General features: G+C 39.9%; 3 protein-coding genes across 4 annotated transcripts; 1 reads left to right on the forward strand and 2 right to left on the reverse strand.

Moving 5' to 3' along the window:
- Positions 1 to 2,570: 2,570 nt before the first annotated feature.
- LOC115740155 (DNA-directed RNA polymerase III subunit RPC5) lies at positions 2,571 to 11,830 on the reverse strand. 2 transcript variants are annotated; one of them, XM_030673575.2, is made up of 13 exons: positions 11,321 to 11,830; positions 11,104 to 11,172; positions 10,898 to 11,005; positions 10,270 to 10,338; positions 9,132 to 9,290; positions 8,540 to 8,587; positions 7,709 to 7,815; positions 7,499 to 7,570; positions 6,011 to 6,062; positions 4,930 to 5,591; positions 3,892 to 4,101; positions 3,561 to 3,681; positions 2,571 to 3,013 (listed from the first exon to the last, which is right to left on the reverse strand). In XM_030673575.2, exons 1-13 carry the CDS (start codon positions 11,735 to 11,737, stop codon positions 2,951 to 2,953), a joined length of 2,157 nt encoding a protein of 718 aa, XP_030529435.1. In that variant the 5' UTR covers positions 11,738 to 11,830; the 3' UTR covers positions 2,571 to 2,950. The 2 variants fall into 2 exon arrangements, with proteins under 2 accessions (XP_030529435.1, XP_030529436.1); XM_030673576.2 differs by lacking the exons at positions 2,571 to 3,013; positions 3,561 to 3,681 and having other exon boundaries at positions 3,898 to 4,101; positions 4,938 to 5,591.
- A 1,087-nt stretch (positions 11,831 to 12,917) lies between these two features.
- LOC115740148 (probable protein phosphatase 2C 80) lies at positions 12,918 to 17,250 on the forward strand. Its single transcript, XM_030673565.2, has 5 exons — positions 12,918 to 13,071; positions 13,424 to 14,111; positions 14,478 to 14,802; positions 15,724 to 15,873; positions 16,827 to 17,250. Exons 2-5 carry the CDS (start codon positions 13,570 to 13,572, stop codon positions 17,121 to 17,123), a joined length of 1,314 nt encoding a protein of 437 aa, XP_030529425.1. The 5' UTR covers positions 12,918 to 13,071; positions 13,424 to 13,569; the 3' UTR covers positions 17,124 to 17,250.
- A 1,112-nt stretch (positions 17,251 to 18,362) lies between these two features.
- Positions 18,363 to 21,645, reverse strand: LOC115740298 (vicilin-like seed storage protein At2g18540). Its single transcript, XM_030673778.2, has 5 exons — positions 21,263 to 21,645; positions 20,825 to 21,003; positions 20,647 to 20,727; positions 19,652 to 19,966; positions 18,363 to 19,355 (listed from the first exon to the last, which is right to left on the reverse strand). Exons 1-5 carry the CDS (start codon positions 21,594 to 21,596, stop codon positions 18,552 to 18,554), a joined length of 1,713 nt encoding a protein of 570 aa, XP_030529638.1. The 5' UTR covers positions 21,597 to 21,645; the 3' UTR covers positions 18,363 to 18,551.
- Between the last annotated feature and the right edge of the window lie 5,833 nt (positions 21,646 to 27,478).

Raw genomic sequence — 27,478 nt, forward strand, 5'->3', positions numbered from 1 at the left:
TCCCGTCAAAATTGACCGGATGGACTTAATTAGCAAAAGGCGAAAAGGTTGAGGACTGAATTGGTGAAATTAAAATGCTTATGACTGAATTGGAAAAAAAATGAAATAGGCTTAGGACTTTTTGGATAATTTTTCCTTTTTTCTTTGATTATCATGTTGCAAATAATATGTTTTGGCTTAAAAACAGGCCACATTGTATTGAGATGGTATTGTAGTGAGCATTTTGATCCCTTAATTGGGCGTGACAATGAAATTGTCGTGGGAAGAAAACAACGTATCGAGTTAATGCCATTTCAATCTCTTAATTGGGTGTGACGAAGAAATTGTCGCGGGAAGGAAACAACTTGCCGAGTTAACGCATGCAGAATCAACCCTTTGAGATTAAATGAGAGAACAAAAAAAAAAAAGTAAAGTGAGAACATTTAACGATGACGTGTGGTTGCATATACAATGCTTTAGTTCAATTATTTCTTTCGACATTATACTTTCCGCAAAGATAAATCGCAAAGGGTTGCTCATGTAATAAGCGTGTTCGTACTCCCTTGCTTAAGGTCGAGTTCGAATCATCACGCTTCCTCGTTCTTTCGGGGCCCGCGCCGGAGCACAGACACGTGGTAAATATGTGATCAAGTTTTGCTTTGAGTTTGTGTTAATGCGGTCATGGTTTTACACTAATGATTAGATGGTTTACGCGTGCAATGTTTACCACTTTCCGCCACGTTTTACCTTAAAAAAAAAAAATGATGTCGGCACTTCCCTCTTTTCGGAGTTTACGTAGAAAGACGGCTCTTTCGATTCCTACTGAAGAAAGTCAACCTCTTCGTCGGTTCCAGTTAGAGATGATTTGATTATCGTAACAAGTGTCACTCACTCAAAAAGGACAAGTCAAGTGACGATATTTGTCGTTGAAATTCTTATCCCTTTGTGGGCGGCTTTTCAAGTCGAAAGTCATTGACACTAGCACACAGAACAAATCAACGACGGACAAAACGACGTTTTTCTTTTCCGAAAAAGAGGAAGAAGAATCCATTACGAGATATTTTTCCTCGTGGAGATATTTGTATGTCGGGCAAATTCGGGGATTGTGCTACTTGATTTACGCTCGTCATCAGCCCACGGGTGACAATATTATAGGATACGAGGCCGATTCTGTTTCGGAGATAATAACGGCTGACTTGATTTCGGGACATAACTTTAACCGATATGATTCGATACAATTTTCGAATCTTGTCACCCGATGAGGTATGACCGTAGGGTTGTCGATATGAGCAATTGAGATTTAATTTGTGTTGGCTACCACGTATAATGTAATATATGAATATTCAGCAATATACATGATGTTGTTGAACTACTTGTTTGGTCCGGCGACTAACGGGAGGGAGAAAGGAAGGAAAAAGAAAGAGAAAGAAAAATAAAATAAAATAAAATAAAGAAAATAAATTCAAAAAAATCACAATATTATTAAAAATTATCATGCCAGTGCCAGCATTGTTACTTCAAGAATTTCAGTCAAAATCGATCAAATGGACAGAATTGACACAAATGCAAGAGGTTCAGAACTCAATTAATAAAAAAAAATTAAGACTGAACCGGTACTTTCAATAGGTTTAGGACTTTATTAGCAATTCTCCCGTTTGTGAGGTAGGTTCGAGAATATGATTCTTTGTTGGTTCATTGAGAACAATGTTAGGAACATGGAATTTTTTTTTTTTTAGACTTCTGCCTTTTACATATTCACGATAATCCGGTAATTTCGGTGACGGTCATTTTGCAATAAAAGTTATATATGATAGTCATTTTGATACAATGAACTTTCATCGCTTTAGCGCTTCTCCTATATTTATTGAAAGTTGGCCACGCCATTATCTTAAATTTTAATATGGCCTGGAGCGAGTGTCACGGCAATTAGGATATAAGTAACGAGAAACAATCTCCATCTTTCAAGTAACTAAAACATGCGCCGTTATTGGAAGATGATGCACAAGTTGTGAATGTTCTCATAAATATTCTGCATGTTGCTCTAGAGCAATTCCTCATATAAAGATCTCCGACATGTCTGTATTTTATTTTATTTTATTTTATGGATTATGATCCATATATCGAGATTTGCCTAAAATCAAACTCGAGATATATTTGTCAATCAATTCACTATTGCATATGCCGACCATATTGTCACGTAATTTATCGGACTTCATGTGTCAAATGAAGTAGTCTTTATGACATATCACAACATACAATAAGCTTTGTCATTTACAATCTAATTGTACATGAAATTGCCCATCATTCTTTATATTCACATTAAAATGTAACATTTGCTATAAACTACTATAATATCAATGAGTGTCAGTTGCAACTAGCACTCCAAATCAGAATATTTGACCCCAAAAAACAAAAACAAAATTCTTGCTTCAATTTACTTTTTACTAAAATTTATTCATATTTATGTAGGTTTAACATTGGAATTCCTCAATTTTATCAGTCAGGGACTTAAAACTCCTTAAATCTACTTGTTTCCACGTTCTAACTCACTGACGCTTTGCTCCTTAAAACCTCGCAACTGCAGCAAGACAGCAAGCAATTCTTAAAGTCATCGCAGTAGGTCTGGTTTCATGTCCTCCCTTCATTGATATTACCAGAAATTGAGTTATTCTCCGCTGCTTGTGCTCGAACACTATATCGCTCATGGTTGGGTTATGAAAAATTCGCTCCCACTCTTTCGAAGCAAAGCAAGAACACGGAATATGTGATGACAAGAGGGCCATCGAAGTTGTTTGTCTTCTTGCCTCCAAAAAACACTAGGTCAATATCGCGATACTTCGCTCTCTATATTTGAAGGTTCATCCCAAAGTAAATTCACCTTCTCTTGTCAGTAACTTTTGATATGCCGTGTGGTCTCTCCGCCAGGCGCTGAAGCATGTCTTGTGTCACTCGATTGTTCTGATGATGTGAATCATACGTTGCTGCTTTTCAGAAACCAGAAGGAACCCTTGGATTCACACAGATCATTCATGACCTGTAAAAAGTTTAGTTTCTGTTAAGCAAAGAAAGAACCAGAGTTCGCTCAAATTAATCTGCTTTCTCGCCTCTTCCATGCCAATTATATGATTAGCCAATTCTGTATATTGAAGCAATATTAACAAAAAAAGGTTTGCCTTACTAATGCCCTAATGCTAGGGAAGGTGATTTCAAAGGTACAGTTGAAACCAAGAAAAATCACATAACACAACCCAAACAAAACCTGAAACGCATCTACACCTTCATCCACCAGTTTCCTCGGTACGCATTTACTGATGCTCGAGCCACAGCTATACAGATCAAGTAAAACTGCTTCCGAATAAAATAATATGAATTCTTAAATCAAGTACAATTGAATTTGCTTCTTGTTCGATTATAAGTTCTTTTTTGTGCTGGGGTCGTCAATGCCCAATGGAGAACTATACCTCAAGTTTATGAGAACAAAGGACCTGGGAACTTCTCATCAAAAGAAAGTCCCATTTTGAAGGTAAGTAGATTTTTGTCAGAAAAAGAGAAGCCTCTGAAGCTATATCTATAAAACTGACCTTTGTATATTCAGCATTTGAAATGTCTCTCTTCAGAGCCATCTTGGCAGCTTCAAATATTTCGGCCCTCTTAAGTGTCGCATTGGGTCCTTTACCTATCAGAAGGTTAATAACAACTTCCCTGCAAGGATGACTGGAAAATTTCAGAAACAAGACCACAAACAGCAGCTTAGAGATGATCGTAGGCAGCCCTTGGTCCCAAAAAGGCTAAACTGTTGGAAAATCAGGCCAATGACAGATAAAATAGATTTCCCAAAAAAATCATACCTCAAAGGCCACAATTCATAGATTTTATTGCAGAAGAAAAAAAAATGTCTATTACATTAATTACCTCAATGGATCAAGTTCTGGGTGCTCTGGGGATGACTTCAAAACATAAAGCTCGTGAATGTTTACTGCAACTTGTGTGATAACTTTCTTAAGTTCATCTGGAGGGGCATCAACCCCAAGTGCGGCAGCTTTTTCCATTCTAGGATCCGCTTTGGGAAGAGTGGCCTGAGAAAGTGCCGAACTCCGCAAACGTTGACAGATAAACTGAAAGCTGCAAATAAGAGGATTCCACTATGGTCAACGAGTCTCAAAATACATATAACAACTCTTCTCCAAAGTGCCATGTTAAGAAAGGGAACATAATTTCTAAATCATATGGGTACATCTTCGAAACAAAGGCTTGGCCCGAACTAGATTAGCCAGATGGCTTTAGATGATGTAGGCACATTAAAACTCAACAGGGATTTATCATACTAAAAGGCCTGACTCAACCTTGTCAGATCCTAAAGTAGGGGACAGAACCTAAACAGAATCCACTAAAGGCAACCAATTTAGTAAGTTCCCAACATTTCTCAAGAAGTAGTTAAATCTATAAGTCGTGATTACGTTATCACGAGCTAGGGGACAAAAATAGAAGGAAAAAGGACTAAAGAGTGAATAATGGCTGGTGGGGGGCGATGCATTTGGATGACAAATTGGTATTTGTTGTTTAACACATCGTCCTTGGTCATTAAACCGATGACCCAATTGAGATGTTAAAAAAGAACAGAATTAATTCCATCCAAAACTGTACACCACCCCTATCCACAGTCCTCCCAAATGGAAGGAAAAAGAAAGGAAGAACGGACAAGAATTACAGGCTTCACAAACTAAAACAACATACGACCCCAGAAAAAAAAAAACTAAAACAACATAAACAGAGTCCAGAAAAGAAAAAAGCAAATGTGGGCACACGGAATACAGAGGAATTCAAAATTGCTCAGCAGTAAAAGCACCTAGCTTTCTTTTCAATTGTCCTCATCTGATTCAGTATAAGAGATATGTGATAGCTAGTGCAGAAAGGAAAATGGGGGAAAAGATGGAAATCATTCATCCATACTCGCAAACCTTGTGACTCTGAAAGATTTTCAGCAAAGCCTTTGGCAAAGCCTCAAGAGTTTCATTTGACATAGTTCTCCTGCCAGGGGCAACTCTGCTTGTAGCTTTCATGGATGTTTTGTCTGAACTTGGAGGTTTCTCTAGCCTACTAGCCATGGCAACTTTGATTTGAGCATTCTTTGAATCATCTTGACCTCTTCCAATTCTGTCGCCTTGCTGAAGTTTCATCAAGGATTTCATCATTTCTGTCTCAATGCCCTCCCAGATTTGTTTTTGCTTGCTTACAATGTCTGGATATTGTTTCATAAATGAAACATCAGTTCCCTGCTTAAACTTCCAATCACCTAAGGAAGACCTTTCAGTGGCGAAGACAATCAGGAACTTTTTAATGGCATCAGCAAGTATTTTCTTAACAGGTAGTTCTGTGATGTGAACCACAGGCCTCTTGCTGAACATAAGAAGGGTATAATCTCTAGCCCACACATCAAGGCGATAACCTTTAACCAGGGATTCATTAGACGGTTTTTGTAATGTCAATGCAGTCTTGGGAACCCAACATCCTTGCACCAACAGAGCATTACGCTGTAATTCGCTCAGGAAGACATCATCGGAAACATCAGGAACGTTGTACCTTAGAGCACTGTAACGATGCACTTCAGGTTCCTAGAGGAAAAGCGAGTTTCAATTTGACATGCGAAAGAAAAATCTAGATACATCATATGAAATGAAATCTCTTTAGTCCTCACGCCAAGAAACCCTATAACATATAGAAAGCATTTAGAGGAGGGCCATTATTCCTTAACCCCTGATCCAACCAATATTTGATTCATGTCTCACAAATAATGATATCACCTATGTTTATATCTAGTCATGCTTGCATTGAGAGAATGTCTATCGCTTATAAATCACCAAACAAAGGCCTGGTTGCAGACAACTTCCTCCAACTAGGATGAAGGAAAATATAACCACTTACACAAACTAGAAACAGAATTCACTGTTTCGAGACATTTAACTACCTGCTGCCATTGTCACATCAATTTTCTGAAGCAAGTATAGAACAAAAGAGTGAAGGGGCAACACACCTTACAAAGCATCATCCTAATTCTCTCATCCGGTGGAGTTGACAATAGGATCCTGAAAAGGATAATTATGAATTTGAAGGTCATGTGCATGAATAACAAGCTAATAATGGATTGAACTGTTGCAACCTTCTCGATCTATGCAGATCAAGCAGAAGAATTTTGCACGATATTCCAACCCAAAAAAGTATAAGCCGATAGGTGGAGGAAGACTATATGAATATAAGGCCAAGTGGAACCCCACAATGTGGGATACTTAATGCCCCCTCTCACGTGCAAACCAACCAAGGAAAGGCTTGTGGAATTGATAAATTGTGAGCTCAAATGGAAATGAACTAGGTTGGAACTCAGCTCTTTGACACAGTGTTAGAAAGTCCAACAAAAAATCTTAAGCCGATTAGTAGAGGAAGACTACATGAATATAACACCCATTGAAACCCCATACAAGCGCATGGGATGTTCAGCAAAAATTAAGACAAACACAAGATTCTGGTTCCGAAAACAATCAGCGATGACATTACAAGTCTTATCGACATTCAAATAAAAAAGAAAAAAGGAATAGTTCAATCCAATAAATAAATTCGCGAAACAGCAATAAAATGAATATCACCTTTATGTTGCCACTCTTTAGAAAACGAAAGTTAAACAAGAAAAGGGAATAGTTCAATACATTAAATAACTCTATAAGCAGAAAAAAAACAATAAGTGCCAAAATTGTATATTGTTTAAGTTTCAGATGTTAAGATTTAGAAAAAGTCATATTGCGTCCATCGCAAGATTTAGATTAAGCAAAAAGTAAAAGCCTATCAAGACAGGCCCAACCCGACTAGTTAAAACAGATGACTTACCAAGAACTAGTAATAGAACCAGAAGCTTTGGAGGTTAATATTTTGGAGCTTTATTAATTTTAAAGAAAATAAGGAACAACAGTCATTTAAATTTCTAAACGACATGCTTATTTTTAATATACATGCCAGGATGCTATGTTTTGCTCAAGTTGAACATTAATAATGCAAATAGTAAAACAAAATGTCTAGTTCGAATAGCGAATTAGCAAGAGAGGAAGAACACTTCTAGTAACAGAACCAGAAGCTTTGGCAAGTTATTACTTTTGAGCTTATTAATTTTGAGGAAAATAAGGAAGAATAGTCGCTTGAATTTCTAAATGACATGCTTGCTTTCAAAAAATACGCTAGAATGCTATTTCTCTCGTAAGTTGGATATTAGGAACGCAAATAAAGATGCAGAACTTCGTACTTTCACCTCCTCACAAGTTAAAGGTCTAATTTTTTAGCTTTACTTCCTCTCATTTAGCATATGTAATAGCATAAAAGAATGTCTAAATTTCAGATTTTAGGCCTCAATTTGACAAAAAATGTAGGATTTTACGATCCCCAATCTGATCTTACGAAACAATCCACACAGACATCAAAAAGATCCTACATAGAATCCCGATCATGACAACCTTGGAGGATTGGATAACAGCCCTACCTTCTCAAAGCACCATTTGTTTTGAGGTTCTGCTTGGGCACTCCTGGACATAATAAATCAACATAATCACACCTGCAAAGGAATACAATAATTCAAGGCTTAGGAGTACTGAGGTTATATAATCAGACACTTTGTGATTTGAAACAACTCGCCATACTACATCTAAGTAGTGAAAGAAAACAGATTCAGGTCTCAGAGTATGGTACACACGGATTCATTGTGAAAAGAATAGGAGAATTTTCTTCTGCCATCATTCCTTGTAGATAATGGGTTGATAGATCACTCTTTGAGCTATGGTACTCCAATTGAATCCAGTGCTGAAAAGATTCAACATAACAACAGTCAACTCCAACTGACACCTTTATAACCAAATAAATAACTAAAGATTCCTTATGTTCAAAACCACGATGATAAGAAAATCAATAGTGTAAAGTGGCTTTACATTTGATTATTCTAGAGGAACATCTGTCTATCACTAATAGACCTATTTAGTAAGAACTTGTGTGAATGTAAGGAAAAACAGCTTGAATCTATAGAAAACATGTTTATTGAATATAAGTGACCAGAATGCAGAGAACAGAACTAGTCTTGGATTCAGAAATACTTTTTCCGTCTCAATATATTTTTCACATATCCTTGGATAAAGGATGTAAAGTTTCTTCTGATCCTGTTAAAGTTGCCAAAATCTAAGTCACTGGTGTCTCCAGCATGTTTTCTTTCCACAAATTATGTATGATAGGAATATGTCTAGGAGAAAACAATTAAGTCAAGAAAAAATTGTAAAGTTCATATGTATGGCCTATGCCAGTTCTCTTGGTGAACCATTTAGTATTCATATAAGTTTAAAGGAAACACAAAATAAAATAAAATAAAATGAAGAGATGACGCATCAGAGACAATGTCATAAAGGGAAACAAGACAACCTTCAGAATTTATCTTCATGACAAAAGGTAACATATTAAAGGAAACGTGATTATCTGCGTCAAACCGACAAATACTGCAATATCAAAATTCTGGCGTGTACGATTAAGGGTCTCATACCTCATCATTATCTGTCACTTGTTCAGCAGAAGATGCCGTCTTTTTGGCCTGCCATAGAGATTTACATTGAGGAATTATAACATTGATCTAGAGCCACACATTCAGCAGCCACACACGGGTAGACAGATACTTAATGAACTGTAAATAAATGAAATCACAAAAAATGGAAACACAAAGCATCTGCAAATCACAGACACAAGCAACAATTTATGTATGTACCTCCACATCTATGATTTAGTACACGCACATAAGCACACATTTCAGCACAGCCACGCATCACATTAGAATGGGACCCCTCTGTGAGGTGCATATCAATTGACAGAAAAGTGCAAAACTCTCATTTTTTATTATTGTGGCTGCTCACTAAGTTTCTATAACATTATTACCACTGCAATTAGGAATTATGTTGAGCCTTCCTGGATACAAAAAATGTTGCTTTCTCTTTTAGTGCAGGTTTTTCTAATGCGTGGAATATATTGAAAGGTTGCACCAGGTTTGGCATATCATAAGGTTTAAATGCCTAGTCCAGAAGGGTAAAAAAAAAAAAATACACTAAAAGGGAAAAGGGAAGATGATCAAACGAAAACGTAACCTGCTTCTTAGATGAACCAGCAGATTTTACTTCGCTCGATTCTTCTGCTCTAACACTGACTTCATTTTCGCCCTTGACATAGTTCTTTGAGGCACCAGAAGTAAGATGTTCCATAGACGGTCGAAGCTGTACCACTGCATGTACAGGGTTCAAGTACAGCTGCAAGATGAAAAGGAAGACACGCCTAGATTAACTCCTAAAAAGCAAATAACCAATCTGTAAGAATAATACAGAACAAAAGCATTATTGACTGTTATGTCAGCTCTTGCTAATCCAGCCACAAAATTGAGAGCATTTTCACCTAAAAGGGAGGAAATTTAAAGAACCAGCCTCCGTGGCATGTCCAAACAAACGGCCCTTTTACAGTCAAAACATGGCTTTAGTTTAATGATCAACGAGGGAACAAATAATTACTCCAGTTCACGGGGAAAAACCATCTTAAACTCTTCTCAATCTCCATCTTAATTAGAAGAGATAACTGACATGTTGTATCCTTCCACACTTCAAGTCATTCAAGGTTAAACGTTGAACAAAGTTCAAGTATATGTCACAAGATTACTCTTAAATCGTGCAAAAAAAAGAAAAAAACAAATCACCCATTTACTTGATATTCCAAATCACCGCATATTAAGAGAAAAAGGGGAAGCTGAAATATTGTTAGAACTAGAACCTTTGGACACCGATTCCTCAAATCTAAGTCATAATACAGGCAACACCTTGCCAACCCCACTTTTGCTGATATAGATATTTTAATGTTTAAGCCTCCTACATTAACCTTATATAGTATCTGCAATGTGTCTAATAGAGAAAACCAATAACACAGATTCTCCTCCAAAGGTCTCGTGCGATGAAAAGTGTTTTAGGTTTTAAATAAACCGATTCCATCAGCCAACATGATTCTAAGCGATTTCATCCCCACGTATATATTGCCATATGAAAGCTCTGCAAAAGGATTAGAGCATATGGCTGGACGTCCATCTCAGACTAAACCATGCCATGACACAATGTTTCTCTCCAGCGAGCATTTGCAGTTATTTACCACTCTATTATAGCAGCTCATATGACAACTCAATTTTCAGTAGCTAATGAAAATAAATGTTCAAAAAGCACTAGAGTGGAAGTCAGGATATGCAAATACCTTGTTGTCCATCAAAACACCAACAGCATAGCCAGTTGCAAGGGGCGGCCTCCATGAAGATGACAAAGTCTGAAGAAAGCCATTAGATACGGAATCATTTAGAGTGTCATTGAAGTTGTTCCAACAGCTACAAAATAAAAAAATTTTAAAAAAATAATCAGACACATGGATGGGACCATCCAAAACATGTATAGTTCGAAAGGCAGAAGCAGAGCACCACTGAAGGGAAACTATGCAAGCAAACAGGAAAAGGAAAAGGCAGAGTGAAAACTTTGTGCACGTATCCAAAAAAGAAGGCCAAAAATTAGAGCATCGCTGCAGGGAAAGAAAAATTGACAGTGATCAAGCAAATTACTGAGGTTCATAAAAGCTTGTGAGGGAAATTTTCTCCCCGCCAAATATTTCAGCATTACATCTTTTGACAACCCTCTCAAGAAACCTATGTTCTGCATCTACGAGCCCTTTAAGTGGTCATACTGATATTTCCCTGGAAAATTAAATACTATGGAGCCAAAATTATACATCAAAATGCCAAAATTCAACTACCTGTATGACATTACCTTAAGGCAGAAAAAACACAAATCGAGATTTGCTATTCAGACACTGGAACCTGAAATAAAGGTCAAACCTGCTTTGTCATCATTAATCTGCTGTTGCATTCCCTGTCATAATTCTTGGAGTCAACGTTAATGGACAAATCGACTTCAATTTCGGAACCGCCCGATTTCACCCTGACCTACGCAACAAAAGGTGGATTCCATACACAAAGCCTTCTTTCTTCCCAAAAGTGTTAGAAAAACACAAAGCTAGTCGATCACAAATCAAGTCACGTACCTCCTCACAACGCTCGTCTATTTCGTACGGCCGCCACGACGGTCTCAGCGGATACTGCATAACGTATAACTGAAGCAAAACGAGAATCACTACTCAGATCTTCTCCGCAAGCCTCTCAGAATAAAGCAATAAGAATTAACCGGTAAATATATCTACTCTAATCCAGGAAAAGAAATTTCCAGAAAACCTCGAATCAGTAAAAGAAAACGAGAACAACCTGAGCGCTGGCACCGACGGAAGGATTGAAGTAGACGTCGATCTCGCGCACGACCTCATCGTCCACGACGCCGTCCTCGTCCATCGGCACCGCTTCTGCCTCCGGCTTGCGGTTCACTTCCATTGGTGTGGTCCCATTTGATGTAGACGGCTCCGGCGCCGTCGCAACCCCGACCGGCGGCTTCGAATCCTTCCCTTCTTCATCCCCTTCTCCCGCTTCGTCCTTTTCACTCGGAATCGGAGCACCGACTCGCTGCGGCTCCAGCACCGGCGCCGGCGCCGGTTCCTCGATTTTCGGCTTCAAAGGTGGCTCCGACTTAGGCTTGAGCGATACTTTGGAGGACTTGGGAGCGAACTTGGTCGCCCGAGTCGGAACAGGAGCATGATTTCCAAGGTCGTCGAGATCGTCGAGGTCCATATCCCCCTCCTTCCCCGGCGCAAGGCTTGGCGATTCTTTGCGCGGGTGGGTGGGTGGGTGGGAAGCAATGGAGGGTTTAACCGGGCTTTTTGGTGTTCTCCGGGAGACGTCTCCCTATGATTCCAAAATTCGTATACATAGCTGGGCCCGGAAAGCCCGCTTCAGAGCCCGACGATAATTAACATTGGCCCATGTTCTCTACGAAAGGGCCTAATCCCTAAAAAAAATTCAAAAACTTTAGTCTAATCTAAATTTTACCCCCATACTTTCTTTTTTTCTAAAAAACTCTTCAATTTTTACTTTAGTCCCCAAATCTGCTCGTGCATTCAAAACTTGTCACTAATTTCTTCAAAATCCTTAATATGAGGGCTAGTTAGAGAGGCCCATTATCGAAAACATGCGTCTTTATCGATACCTCCGCTTTCTTACGAAACAATGACAGACTTTCGATGTTACTAATCTAGAAGAAATCAATAGCGATTTTTGGATGTGTGAGCAGCTATGAGATTAGAGTGAAAGTTTGGTTTTTTTTTTTTTCAAATGAAGAAAAAGTTTCGAGCACAATTGAGATTGAAGCTAAAGTTTCAAATTTTTCGAGGAATTGGCTCCTTATTAAAGGGAGGAAGGGCTTCTTGTTAAAAACAGAGTCTGAATGTTTCTCGAAAATCTCCAACAAAAGTTCGAGATCGAAATCTTTATCGGTTCCTTTTCTTTATTGTGGAGATTTTATTTTTCATTACATCATTCGTTTCGACACGCTCGCGTTTTGTTATTGGAAACGAGACCCTAGTAAAGTACTATTAGTATTTGGTGCCAATGAATTTTATGGTCGTGTCACCTAAACGTGGCTCGCTAGCTTCGCATGTTCAAAACCCTAATTGAAGTGTGGGACCCCAAAAAAAATTAGATACTCTTCAAAAAAAAAAAAAAGGCCATTTTTATAGCCGCATGAGAGAGAACTTCAAACCAGAACTGCGAGCCTTACACAATCAATCCCAATTTCCCACCTGATTCCAAATTGTGGGTGGCGAAATCCCGACGCTACCCTTGACCGTCGTGTCCGAATGGCGCCAAAAGATCAGCCGCGCCCAAGAGGGCGGGGGGGAGACAGGGGGCATTTGGGTCCGAAAGAGATTGACGGTCCCCGATTAAAAGGAGGATTTTGAAGTTTTGAACGGCAAATTTGGCTTTTGCTTTGGATCTCACGTGCAGGTCCGTTTAGGTTTCTCTCTCCTCCTCTTGAAGAGCGACGTAGATAAGTTCGACGCCAACCCACTGATAGTGTCCGAGAGAGAGCAGATAGAGATTCGGAGCTTCCGGTTGAAGTCGAGGAGGTACTCATTTTCAGTTTCGCCGCCGTGCTTTCATTTTTCTTTTCTTTTTCCAGGCGATTTCGTAGGGAAAGTTTCATCGGGTTTCTTGTTTTCTGGGTTTGCTTCCGCAATTGCTGCGCATTCTTTGGATGGCTTTAGCTTAGGGTGTCTGTTTAGGATTTGATTTGAGTTCGAGGACTCTTTCGGACAATATGGATACAGAGAAGGGTTGTTGCTCGAGAAAGTTTTAGGAAATTTCCTAATTTTAGGCAGTCTGATAGGTTCTGCTGCATGATTCAATAAATTCATTTGGTTTCAATTGAAAATTGGAGGGTAAAATTGAAACGTGTTTGCTGTTGTCAATGAATATCAGAGGCTGCGGGCTCTTGATGCCGCCGAGAGGCTCGGGTTGGGATTCAAGCGCCTGCGGTGACGATATCTGAGCTTTGGGTTCGCAATCCTAGCATGGTTTGTCTTGGAGGGAAATTGATTCAAGGGTATCCTGTATAAGGGGCTAGGATGCCACCTATAGCTCTGTCAAAGCTCAATACTACTGTGTTTTGTGGTTTCCAAAGAGCATTAGCAGAGCGGCAGTTGCAAAACTCTGCAAATCTGCTTCTCCAGTGTCCACGCTCTACTGTTTTGTCAACTGACGTGGTTCATCCTCCAAGCCGTGTGCAGAGGAGAATTTCCATGGCTGCTTCTGGTTCCAAAGCTGTCTCTGGAGATGTTTACATGGATGGCTTACTTTCCAGTGGTGGGAACGCAGTTGACTTTACTAAACCCTCTGGTGTCTTTTTCTTTGATCGGAGCCATAGGAGTTGCGAGAGAGCTAGTGTGAGCTTGAGAAGGCAAGAGCCTTGTAATGGTCACTTGGTATGTGGATATTCAAGATATCACGAAGCATGGACAACTTGCATCTCCACCCCGTCTGTTGGTCCCCAACATAGAGCTTTCCAAACTTCTCTGTTTGCACGTTACAATGATGGGGCAGCTCAGGATATATCGTTCGAGGGCAATCCAAGCAGTGATCTTGCAACTTCCACGACTTCAGTTGGCCAGTAGGTTCTCTCATATTCTATATTTTGGAATTTATACTTTTTTTTGGCATTGTCAAAATTATTATCCTCCTTAATGGGGAATATTTCATACTAATTCCACACCCATTTCCCTTCGGTGGAGCACAATAATTTCTTGGTGATTAATACGCGGGTCTGCTGAACTTTGCTCATTTACTGGACAGACTAGCATTTATAATTGCTCTTTCGCTAGAAAAAGATCAGTATGATATGTTTGAGAAGAAAATTGCCTGCCTACATGTTAGGGAATTGATCCGATGGTAGTAATTTTCCGTCATAATACATCCTATGCAAGAGGGCCTTATAGGTTTGTCTAAAGTACATGCTTTGGTGTGTGTTGATTTTCAGAGCTCTTCCAGGTGACAGGGCTTTGAAGCTGCTATCTGGATCATGTTGCCTGCCACATCCAGATAAAGAAGACAAAGGTGGAGAGGATGCTCACTTAATATGTGAAGACGAGCAAGTGATCGGTGTAGCAGATGGTGTAGGTGGTTGGGCAGATGTTGGTGTTGATGCAGGGCTGTACTCTCGGGAACTTATGTTCCATTCAGTTAATGCAATAAAAGAGGAGACTGAGGGTTCTGTTGACCCGTTAATCGTATTAGAGAAGGCTCACGCGAATACCAAAGCCAAAGGTTCGTCAACTGCCTGCATAATTGCCCTCAAAGAAGAGGTTTGTTTCTTTCCCTTTTATCCTTTTATGTGCCAGACCATTTTGTTGGATATCCTTTATGTAATGTTAGCTAGATGTATTCTGCAAACTGCTTTCAACTTTGACAGAGAAAATTATCTGTAAATGGCATGTTTACTTTTTGTTTATTGAAGTTGGGACTTACTTTGACTGTGTCTGAGGTTGCTGGAGGTATCTTGGTTTATCATCAGTCTAATCTTCATATCAGAACAAGCAATGAGGATCTAATGATACGGAGTCCAAGCAAAAAATTAGCCTGATGCCAAGATTTTGAACTTTCTATGCTGTGGTTTTCCCAACTAGGTTCTTTTCTTGTAATCCTGTTGTTGGCTTAATGAGACTTAATACAGCCTTTTACTTCTTGGTCTCAGAAATCTTGAAATCCTAGATTTTCATAAAGGTCGCATAGGTGTATGAATGCATGTCAGAGGGTTTCTTAACTCTGATGACATAAGTTAAAGAATTAGCATTTTTAGCCAAAATAAGTGTTAGTATTCTAAGTGCTCTTGGACCTTTATTTCATAACTAATGCTTAATTGTGTCTTGAGCTAGAGATAATCCCTGAAATAGCTTAATAATTCTGAGACTCTGACAGATAAGGTATCTGAATAATAAAGCATAGAAACTGTGAGGAGAACTTTTGGAGGTCAAACCGAAAATGACTGCATTCAATCGTTTTGGACTTCATTCAGTTATCATGCATGCCAACTGAAGTAAAGTTTCACATCTAGGTCAACTGTAAGTAGGCAAAGTACTTTGGTCCCTATAAACTGTCCTCTTTTTCTGTAGAGATGTGCTCACAGATTAAAAAAACTTCTGTTCAGCTCACTTTTTTTCCTTGTATGGCACCCAGAAACAGCAACAACAGAAAAGGACTAATCTCACATATTCTTCATCTGTCAGGGAATACATGCTATCAATTTGGGTGACAGTGGATTCATAGTGGTTAGAGATGGGTGCAATATCTTCAGATCCCCAGTGCAGCAGCACGGTTTCAACTTTACATACCAACTGGAAAGTGGTAGGAATGGCGACCTACCCAGCTCTGGTCAGGTCTGTATAGTCATGATAACCATAAGCAGAACAGTTTGTTTATTATAACAGTGGGGTTGCAGTTCTATTACTGTTCTACTATTCTGACAGTTGCAAGAAAGCTTCTTTTTAACTTCTGTTGCTAGTTCTGCTTTCGACTGTGCTTTAGTCGGGGATAGTTCTATATTTCTGAATTAATTGCTATCCAGATTACAGTTTTAAGGTGGTTTCTGTTGAATTCAACTTTTGAGATCTAGGATGACTTGGAAAGTGATCCCATGTGCTTTACTGTGAAAGCTCTTTGGTTTTTCTTTTTCATTTCAAATCCTTACCCCTAACAGCACATTTGGTTGCAAGAGTAGCTATTACATTACAGGTGTATTATGTGTTATCGGTCCATTGCAATGTTTGCTTATTGTGATAATTATTACAGCGTGATTCCTATCACCAGAAGCTGTAATAGCTATTGCAGCCACTGGTATTCCCAAAATACCCATCTCTTTTCCCCAACATTCTATCAACATCAAATTATTATAAATTTCAATTGATACTAATTTAAATTATTTATCTTATAATATCTATGGAGTGTTAAAACTCATAACTGATCATGATTGACTATTTTGGTGATAATTATTATATTCCCCTAAATCCGAGATAAGAGATATTTTAGGAATTCTGATGCTTTGCTCCTTACATAATCATTTATGAGACCAAACTGTGATAATTATTGCATTCTTAGTATATTGTAGCATAATAGCTATTACATTCAGTCTTGTTCCATAACTGCAATAAAACAGGCTCAAAGTCTATGTTCCTGGAGCTTGAGGTCATTTATGCTCATTTTATGCTTCATCAGTTATAAAGAGAAGCTGCTTGAACTGTCCAGTAGTTTTCTGGGCATTTAGTATTTTTATGGTCCAGTAGCATCCTGGCTGGGATGGTTAATTTGTCTGACCTCGAATAAATCCGCGCAGGTTTTCAGAATTCCCATTTCCGATGGAGATGTAATTGTTGCTGGAACAGACGGTTTATTCGACAACTTGTATGATGATGAGATTAGCGCCCTCATTGTTGAGGCAGCGAAATCTGGCTTGGATCCTCAAGCGGCAGCTCGGGAAATAGCCGCTGCCGCACGCCAACAGGCACTGGATAGATACCGACAGACCCCATTTGCTGATTCTGCTCAAGAAGCTGGATTCCGGTATCACGGGGGCAAATTGGATGACATCACCGTTGTCGTGTCGTATGTAACTAGATCTGGCATCTTGTGAGTGGGCCCTTTTCGTCGCGCGAGCCCTTTTCCCTATGTATACACTTTCTTAGATTGGATCAATCCAATTCAGGTGAGTCCTTTTTAATTGCAGTTACTCTTTGGTACTGCATTTTTGTTGTTGGGAATTGTTTTCACAAGCTCAGCTTTTCTTCTCGGGCGCATCCTTCTTGGAACTTTTGGCTCTACTTTGGCCATCTGCAACAGCTTAATAATGCATGGTTGTAGCGATAAAAGAAAACTTACTAGACAAACATCTCAAGCTGTTTTGATGATGGATCAAGAGAGTCTCACTCAACTGTCTACTGTCATCACACCACAGGCTTGTCTCTCTAGCTTCTCCAGCTGATTTTGGCTTGCCTATTGTATCAAAATATCCTCCTAAGTTCGCAACCGGACATGATGGCTGGCTGTATTCGCGCCTCCTGCACTGAGATAGATAGTAAAGAGTGGCCAGAATGGTAGACTGGTGATTCCCTATTACACCATCTTGTGTTAATTTATGGGGACAACCGTGGACATTGATCATCAGTCCACATGAATTCGAGATGCTTAGGTTGCGCATGAAAACACTTCTTTATGAGAAATTTTCTCTACTTCTCCTCAAAAGTAGAAGTTGATTTTTTTACTTATGCTCCAGATTGACTTATGATCAGAAAATTCATTTGATAACGGTTGAAAATTTCTACTTTTGAAACATTATTAACAAAATCTTCGGCGGCGATGGTTGACGAGGGTGGTTGGCAGCGGCGGTGGGCGGCAGCAGCTGTGGTCGGCGGCTAGCGGTCACAAGAACGGTGGTTGGTGTCGGCGGCGGCGGCGGTCGTAGTGGTCGGCGGCGGCGGTGGTTGGCTACGGTAGCTACTACTGTGGTCGGCGGCCGGCCATCAAAGCAATCGTGGTCGGCGAAGGCGGAGCAACCGTGGTCGGCGAAGGCGGAGGCGGGTGTGGTCCAAGAAGTCATTTTGGAGTTAAGAAGTTAAAATTTTTTATTTCTCAAAATTAGCCAAAAATCCTATCATAAGTGAAAAATCCTATCATAAGTCAATTTTTTTAACAAACGAATTTTTACTTCGATCGGGTTTTTATCAAACACATTTCTCTCGCCGGATGGACTTCCGCGGAGAAATGAAATTTCTGAAGTGTTACTATGCGTGGCCTTAATGTAACCGGTTATCCAAAATCTACACGTTGTCAACTTCAAAATGGGTAATTTCTGCAGCAGAAATCTTCAGTTTGGGAGAAAGCTCTTTATTCGATGTACTCAACATTTACATTCAACCGTGCCAAGGTTTATCTGCCTCAAAACATTCTACATAAAGCAGGGTGAAACAAAAAAAGGTTTATTAACAAAGACCAAACAGACTGAGAAACACGGTTCTTATTCAGTGTCATCTACTGACTTGCCATGCGAAATCTCTCCAAGGTTTCAGGCCTTGATCCACACTTGCTCGACAGCTCTCCTTCCCTCGTATCCACCCCACTCTTCCTCTCGCCGCCTCTGCATCTCCTCTTCTTGCTTTCTTGCCTCCTCTTGCTCTCTCTCCGCTGCCTCCTCCCGGCGCCGCCTTTCTTCTCGTCTCTGTCTCTCCCATCTCTCTCTCTCCTCTTCTTGCTCTCGCTCCTCTCCTCCTCCTTCCCTCCCCCGTTCTTCTTCTTCTTGTCTCTGCCTCTCTCTTTCCTCTTCTTCCTGTCTCTCTCTTTCCCTTTCCTCTTCCTCCTCCTCTTCTCTCTTTCTTGCTCTTTCTTCCTCCTCCTCCTCTTCTCTCCTTTTAGCCTCCTCTTCCTCCTGTCTCCTTTCCTTCTCAATCCCCTCCTCCATTATCCTCTCCTCCTCCTCGGCGCATGAGGTGCAATCCAATATGATGGAATCCGTCTGCCATGCCAGGATCCGCCCGATCGTGGCGTCGGCGACGTTAAACGCTGCCGCCAGGATGTCTCTGTCCAACGCTTGGAGGATCGAGCTCTTCCCCGCCAGGAACTGAGGGTAGTTTGTCTTTGTTGAAGTGCTGAAGCCCATGAAGACTATGGACTCATTGTTGAACGACATTTGAGCCATAGGGTGGAACCTCGGCACGATGAACACGTCCCCTTCATTCACCTTGAACCTTGTGTTCTTGCATTCCGATTCCTTGGCAGTGCTCGAGCACACCACTCGGATCATCCCTTTCCCTTGTAAAACTATGGCTATTTCCGTCGCTCTCGGGTTCCAATGCGGCCCCATCATCGAGCCCTTAAGACCAAGAAGCAAGAAAGCGAAAAAGAACGGGACTCATTAGGTTAGAAGACAAGAACGTACATGTCCTAAATGTATAGAAGTTCGTCCAAATTCGTGGGCTGCACTCAAATTTCAGGGCATTCTCCATAAAACCACTGGAACTCTTACTTTTAGTCCTATAGCGAGCATTAAGTTAGCAAGAACTCATCATTCACTTAAGCTTAAGTATGACCTTTGGCGACGTATGTATGTCCCCGACACGAGTGTATTGGTTTATCGGCTCCCATAATTTAAACAAGTCTCAAACTAACCTTTGTGAGATTAACCATGAAAACCCCGACATTCGAGTGCTTCAACACGTGCAGGTCTTTCCTGGTCACTGTCAGGCTCCATCCGTTACAGTTCTCGAAATCGCGGTCTGCATCAAATAGGTTAAACGTCTTCCTCTTCTTGTTGCTGCCGGGACCCTGGGTGAGGTAGCCCGTGCTGCTCAGGTAGGTCTTCAAGAATCGTGCTTCCCATTCCCAGTACTTAGTCCTCCTCTCTGAAACAGTGGCGTCACCGGCATGGACTATAGGCGGCGGCCTTGTTGCACTTATTATTTCTTTGACTACTTCCTCAGGAACCTAGAAATATTAATCACCATAACTACTAGAAGATACATAAGAGCTTTAGTGTTACACGTGAGAATGGAAATTTTATGATAAATCGTCGTTGCCAGAGCTTCAGCGAAAAAATTTACTCAGAGGGGTGCATCAAGACGACAATCAAATCTGCGCAACTCGACTCTCTGGCTTTCAATTAGGCGATAAACAAGACAATCCTCTCTTCCGATCGCACGGCCGAGTCAAGTTTAGTCTTATTCCAAATCAAAACAGTACAACATAGCCACATTTTATGATGGGATAGTCGATCCGTCTAATCAATAAGGTAAACGGTATGATCAACAAAACCATGCTTTTTTATGCAATTGGGCGTAAATTTTACTTTTTCGGAAGCATGATTAGCTCAATCAATCAAAGTGGTTCTAGCAATAAAGTCTCCTTAAACCACAACCAAACCACACACCCCCCCCTCCCTAAGTCTAGCATGAAATTTAAACCTCCCAGTGACTCCAAGTTCTTTTCACATCAGTCATTCGCCAAGGAATTCCGACGTAATATCATCGCGTCGCTCCATTTCAGTGGACATCTTCAAAATTGAACGCCGTAACTTCAGTGCGGCAAACACAATATTGCGACAGGCAAAAGTTTCAAACACTAATCGAGGACCTGCGACAATAAGGACAACGTAAACTAAACACTACCTTGAAAGCTTCTTGGAGGACTTTGCTGTCAAACCCGCGAAGCAGATCCCCAATGCTAGAGTATGCCCCGATCGATGGTTCCTGAAAAGAAAAAAAAAAAAAAAAGAGATGTTGTTGACATACGCAGCCGCGGTTAATACTCGAGGTCAATTCCACAGGTCAAAAGTTTAAATTTTACGAAGAACATGTCTTCTTCAGAATTCGCGAAAATGGCGTGGATCCGGAGCTTCTCGCGCTCCGGCTCTAAGCTGCTCTGGACATGGAAAATGGTGGCCGCCGGGAGCGCGTAAATGTCCCCTCTCCTCAAATCAATCCTCTTCGCGTCATTCTCATCAACCCAGTTCAGCCTTCCGCTTCCTATTTCATCACAAGAGGGAAATGCACTTAGAATTTTTTCTTTCTGAATTGATCAAACTGGTTTCCTCTTTTGATTTTGTTGGGCTTCTCGACGTCTAATCTTCTCAATCACAATCATATATAAATTATCACCTTGGTGAGTAAATCATAATGTACACTACAACAAGGGAAACGCCAACGATTTCTTAGTAGCATAAAATTCACACGGAGAAATCAATCTGCACCATTAGTGGACGTAATGTTGCGACAGTGTTATTACCAGTGTGGACGTAGAGGACCATGTCCGAGTGGAGGAGCACGGGAAGGAACAGAGCGTTGGGCTCGAGCGTGATGAACTGCAGGTGGTAAACCCCACTGGCTCCGTCGGACACCTGGACCGCCGAGATCTCTCCGTACTCCGTCGCCGCGATCGGCATCCTCTCCTCCCTCCTCGCCACCATCCCGACGCCCTCTCCTCCCTGGTCGGGATCACGAACGCCCCGAGCACCGCCTCCATGGTCTCTCGCTCCGCCACCTTCCACATGCAGAGGAGAGACGGCGATGATAATAAGAAAGAGCACAGAGAAGGGCACGACCAGAGGCTTGTTCCCCATTTTTCCAAAAACCTCACACAGTGAGAGGGAGAGAGAGTTCAGAGCTTGGGAGAAGAAGAGGAGAACGGTGTAATATGAGGGGGAGGTACGTGGGCATGCATGAGTGACACGTGCGGGAGAGTACAACACGTAGCGGGTGCTCAAAGCTCGGTACGCGACGAAGCTGTTGAGAGATTCTCGTTGATCCATTCCGTGCATGGAGGAGTTGCAGGAGTAAAAATCAGAATCCTCTGATGAATTCGGGCCGAGGAAGAAGATGAAGATGGGATCGCCGAAGGCAGGGGAGCAACCTTCTCATGGGCCGGGCTTCCTGCGGTCTTCTTGTTGGTGGTGGGGGGGCCAAAAAATCCTGGAGTCGACCATGATGAGCCCCCAACCATTTGGTGAGGCTCGCGAGCGAGACCCGAATACGAAACCCGAACGCGGCGCGACTTCAACTCGACCGTCTTGGGCTCGGCATGACATGACTATGCCTCCTCGACTCGTTTTCAATGATACGGTATCAGAACCGAAGTACATGAAGCAATACGTACGAATACGATGCGTGTGAGAGTTGTATTAGAAAAGTTCTATATCGAAGTATTGACATTGCATGGAGCAGTCAATAAGTATATTCTAATTGGGCCATAACTTACTGGTGTAAACTTTTAAGTGAATGTAGGTTCAACTAGATTTGTTAACGGGCTGGAACTTGAACTCTTCCTTGGTAATATTCCGGACTGAATGTATTGGACTTCCGCGTGATTTGGTATAAAAGTGAGCTCACATGTAAGAGAAGATTGTTGGAATGCACATGTGAGTTGTCTTATGCACATGTGAGTTGTCTTAAAGAAGTCTCATATTGGAGAACTGGTATATGGAGCAGTTAATATATCATAATCGGCTCATAACTCATTAATTTAAGTTTTTGAGTGAATGCAGATCTAATTACGTATGTTAATAGGCTCGGACTTGAGCTTTCTCTTGTCGATCTCCCCATGTTAAGGTATCGGACTTTTGTTGTGCGATCCTAGCATTTATTAGGCGCGCTCCTTATCGGCAACATCAGTTCAAGATATGTTTCTTTTAATTAAAATTAAATTAAATTTCAGACCCAAGAAAGGACTGTCCAGGATGAATATTGCGTGGAGAATTCTGCCAGAATCTATTCAGGCTTCGGCCAAACCAAAGTCAAACCCAAGATTCCATTCCCTTCCCATGCTCATCAATGTCCAAATCATAAGCCTCCAAACATTCCTCCCTCGTTGCTCGTTTCGTCCCCCGGCATTTTCTGGCCTCTCATGCCTGTCTCAGGTCCGTAATATCATTCTTCGTGCAGAGATTACTCATTAATAAGTAGGTTTATTTCATATCATTAGTTTGCTAAACTTAAGGTGAAGCCGATTGCGACAGAAAATGACACGGGCCACATTGCTTGTTTTCCTTGACCTGATGTGAACGCGCGTGCGCTTAAGTTTGTCTCATTACGATTGATCGTCTCTGCGTTAGGAGTACGATGTAACGATAAACCTCAAAAATCCCGTCAAATCATCCATTCGATTCTCACACGGAAGCCGACCCGCATTTTTAGTGAACCCCGTAGCTGCCTAATCTGAAAAAAACAAAGGTAGACAATAAATCATGTCCACACGAGGTGGTCTAAGAAAATGACTATTTTAGAGAACTTGGGCATGTTTTTGTTTGTTTCGACTAAGCAAGTCAATCTCACACTCTAATGCTGCACCATCTAATACTTAAACATTTTTTTTATTTTTTTTTATTCGTTAAGCTTGTGATTATAGTTTAATTTCTATTTAATTAGGGGGTTAAGCTTTGTTTTTTTTTTTTTTCCGGCTTAGGCAAATTAGACTTTGGTGGGGGAGTTGGCTTTTTATCTGCTGTCTTGGCTTCATCACCATTATTTCCCAACTTGTGGTTTTTCTGATGGTGACCCCAAAAGAAAATTCCTCGATCAAGTGGACATCATGATCTGGTCAGTGTCCACAGTACGAGTGGGCTAAAAAACAAAGAGATTTTATGTGACTTTAAACCATATAACATCTGATTTTTTGAAGAAATGGTCAAACAATGAAAAGCTTAAAACACAGGTAAAAAAGGAAGGTGGTCCTGCCTAATGTATTTGTCATTAGTAGTAGCATCACTTCTCTTGTCCACCAGTCCCATGCTCCAAAAAAAAAAAGGTGTTGGGAGCAGCTTTTAAGCTAATGATTTAAGGTCAAAGGCTCCACTCAAACTAATCCTCAAGAAGCAGAGATTTTGCTTGCTTAAGCAAAGCTAGATTAACTTCTTGAACAGTAAACATGAGGCGCGTCGATCAGACGGAGCCAGTTTATGTTGGGATTTGCTCAACGTTTGATTCGGGTATACTAGAGAATGAATCGATGGAGTTTTAATTTGCTGTTATTCGATTATTTACGCGTTACTTAAAACCTTCCCGATACTGGGATTCGAATCTCCGAGTTATGTTCCCTAAGCTTATCATGTGTCAAAGCTAAAAATTAAATTCGATACTACGTTGTCTCTACATGATAGATAAAACTATAATCGATTCAAGTTGAATCAACACAGCTTTACTTCAAACGAGCTTATAGCTCAAGCTCATGGGCGTCTCAATTATGTTTAACAAAGGGTTGAGCTTGACTCAACTCAATCAATGAGTCGGCAAATTTATGTTTAAGCTCGGACTAAGCTCACACACACACACAAGAGAACTCGTATTCCGAGATTAACCCAAAATTTCATGAATAATTCTATTCATTTATTAATTGCACATTAGTAAAACACAAGAGAATAAACTACTCAATCAGTGTGAAGGAATCAAACTCCACAAATTGATGAAGGTGTGTGGCCTTAAAGAAAACAGACTTGAATCATTTGAGCATTTTTGTCTTAATTCTTTTGTTTTCTTCCCCCCAAGCCTTAGGATCCTCTAATTTAGTGAAAAGGACACCACGACATAAGGTTGCTTGTACCATTGAAGATAGAAGATCCTCCACTCCCAATAGCCTCATGCCCTAAAACCCCTTTCTTCACAAAAAAAAAAAAAAGGGTTTTTTTCTTATCAAATTAATAATTTTTTTTTTCTCTTCAGATAGAATCTCAAACCCTCTCTCAATCTTCAAATCTTTTGTACTCTACAAGCTTCCTCTCTTATCTCTCCTACCGCGTGTGTCCCGTGTACTTAATAGAACCTTAGTACCTAAGTATCGTGACACCATAATATTCCCGCGGGAATACTCCCTCAGCACGAGTGGAGACAAAACTGACCACCTCGGTCATATTTTAACTATGATTGATTCGCGATTCCAACTCTTCAAAAGGCCGACCTAAACTGCGACTCGCTTCATTAAATGATAGCGACGATTCGATGTGCTTGGAAACGACCTACCCGTTAATTGAGCTCCCCACATACACATGTTGACAATTAAATTCAAGTAAAATCTTTTCAATTTTTTTTTTCCATACTAGTATTCCCCCTAATTGAGATGCAAGATTCGAATACCCATGCCATAAACAAAAATTAGATCTCTATAAATCTTTTGCATAATCAATATAATTTGTGAGTCTCTATATATACAATTATATAAATATTATAAAAAGGGACAAAAAAAAAAGAAAAGAGAAATGACAAAGAAATTAGAAGGGAATAATACCGGCTCGTTGAAACGTGGGTGGATGTCAAATTGTCAATAATAGTGTCGGGGTTCGATTTGAAATACTTTTATGTATCGCAATGAGATCCTTTTCAATGCATATAATTGCAAGAATATTATCGGCAACCGTGACGTCACATTGATTTTCTTCGATATTTTACTAACCTCTCTTTTTTTTTTTTTGGTGGAAACGCTTTCTTGCATGAGGAGAATCACATGAAGACGATAAATCACATTCGAAAGTATCGCATCGCTGACATACAAAATGTGACGTGGACCGTGAAATTACTGTTTATCATATGATTTTAATTAACAAAAAAAAAATTGCATTTGAAATTTAAAACTAGTCATAAAAGTGCAATCAACTTTTAAAACTTTTGAAAAGTGCAACAAGTAGAAGGACTTTGATTAAATCAATTTGACAGGTTTTAGGATTTGATTGCATTTTTTGAAAGTTTTAAGGCTGAATTGTGCTTTCGTAGTAAATTTAGGACTTAATCGCACTTTTTGAAAATTTTAAGACTCAATTGCACTTTCGCGACAAATTTTAGAACTTTCAATATACTTATCCATTAATCAATTTATTCATAGATTGACATCTTGTGGAGCAAAAAGAACGATGTCTTTACGTGGGTCGATTATTTTTTTGACAAATTAAATTTTGAATAAAAGGTTAACGTGGGCTAGCGCGCACACATAATCTTAAGCTCGAGATCTTCTTAATTTCAAGACTATCTATTTTTGTTAATTCTGCCTATTATTTCTATTTCTTGTTTATGGATTATCTATTTGACTAAATTATGGTCCGGTCTACATCATTTATTTATTTCTAAGAGCGGTTTTACTCGTAAAGTAATATATTGAGGATTAAACCCGGCCGGGATAGTACAAAAGGAGAGTGTATTTATCATAGTTTAAGTTTTGATAATACATATTATTATTTGGACCTATGCAAAGTTTACGTCCTTAGATTCATTTAATTAAATTAAAATGAGATTCTGACCTTCCTTAGTTTTATTCAAACTAATTGAAAATGAGATACCTTATTATATAGTAGCATTAATCTATGTTTAAATGCCAAGAAAATTCTACCCCAAACCAAAGCCAAGGGGAAAAAAAAAGGGAATATGCTTTTAGTTGTGTTATAGACAGAGAGAACGAATTTGCTAGAGTGATCTTACTAAATTATTATTTTCTCTTATTTGAATGATAGACAATGAAACAGTCTTTTTATCTTACAATTTTTTTTTTCCAAAATTGATAACATTTCATTCACTCTCTTGAAATATAAGAGAAAAATATTGCAGTTCACTGCAAACCAAGACAAATGGCAGACAATTCAAAGCAAAACAAGCTTTAGGTAACAAGAGAAACCATCGGAATAATATTATGGGTCACACACAAAAAAGAGCGTATCTCTGACTTCTTCACACCAAAATCGGCGGGCGATCAACGAATCCATCTTTAGTAATGAGCGCACACCGAAATCTCCATTTGTTGCTATAGCTTTGCCTTTTGGCAATGCGCGCTAGGTTTGGCATCCATAATACCATCGACGAGCAGCGTAAAGTTGAACGAGCGCAAATTTGACACATGTGAGAGCAAAACTTTCGCGAAGTTCCTCTTATATCTTTTGAAACTATACTTGTTCGCTAATAAAACATGAGGAAACGAAAACCCCAACAACATACACGCAAAAAACCTTTAATCTAGACTAGATTAAGATAGAAATCTGCTCGAAGCGGGAGAGAGAAACTTCAAGATCTAGACTGATTCGGAAGAGAAAAGCTCACAAAAGAAAAGAAAGGAAAAAAAGAAAGTAAAGAACCAAATCAACCTAGGGGAAAAGGGGAGGGACGAAGAGATTTAGCTCAAACTCTCCCCGACGGTCGTCACCCCTAGTCTTCATGCGCCCAGTGTACTTCTTCCTTCTATTTTCTATGTAGTCTAGTAAAAAACGATATCTCGCCCCTTCCTTTATAACTGAAACCAAATCTCTTAGCTTCCCTCCTTAAGTTAAAATTTCAAGTCCAGTTTGTTTCGCGGAAATGATTTGATTGGGAAAATATTTTCCTGAATTTGCTCACAAAAATGAATAAAAAGATATTTTTAATGTCTGCGGAATATTTAGACATAAATTATTAATTCGATAACGAAAATATTTTTCTTTGATTAATTATATTTAGAGATGCAAGAGATAACTTTTAGGAAAATATTTTTGAAAGCACT

The sequence above is a fragment of the Rhodamnia argentea genome, chromosome 1, assembly GCF_020921035.1.
Source record: "Rhodamnia argentea isolate NSW1041297 chromosome 1, ASM2092103v1, whole genome shotgun sequence".
NCBI classification, from domain to species: Eukaryota; Viridiplantae; Streptophyta; class Magnoliopsida; order Myrtales; family Myrtaceae; genus Rhodamnia; species Rhodamnia argentea.

Excerpts from the sequence above, each read along its gene's own strand:
- LOC115740155 (XM_030673575.2), bottom strand. The coding sequence starts at position 11,737 with ATGGACCTCGACGATCTCGACGACCTTGGAAATCATGCTCCTGTTCCG. Across the intron at positions 11,173-11,320 it reads CCGTCGGTGCCAGCGCTCAG|TTATACGTTATGCAGTATCC; the intron begins GTTGTTCTCGTT and ends GTTTTGCTTCAG. Across the intron at positions 8,588-9,131 it reads CTGGTTCATCTAAGAAGCAG|GCCAAAAAGACGGCATCTTC; the intron begins GTTACGTTTTCG and ends TCTCTATGGCAG.
- LOC115740148 (XM_030673565.2), top strand. The coding sequence starts at position 13,570 with ATGCCACCTATAGCTCTGTCAAAGCTCAATACTACTGTGTTTTGTGGT. Across the intron at positions 14,112-14,477 it reads TCCACGACTTCAGTTGGCCA|AGCTCTTCCAGGTGACAGGG; the intron begins GTAGGTTCTCTC and ends GTTGATTTTCAG. Across the intron at positions 15,874-16,826 it reads ACCTACCCAGCTCTGGTCAG|GTTTTCAGAATTCCCATTTC; the intron begins GTCTGTATAGTC and ends AAATCCGCGCAG.
- LOC115740298 (XM_030673778.2), bottom strand. The coding sequence starts at position 21,596 with ATGGGGAACAAGCCTCTGGTCGTGCCCTTCTCTGTGCTCTTTCTTATT. Across the intron at positions 19,967-20,646 it reads TCCTCCAAGAAGCTTTCAAG|GTTCCTGAGGAAGTAGTCAA; the intron begins GTAGTGTTTAGT and ends TAATATTTCTAG. Across the intron at positions 19,356-19,651 it reads TCATGGTTAATCTCACAAAG|GGCTCGATGATGGGGCCGCA; the intron begins GTTAGTTTGAGA and ends CTTGGTCTTAAG.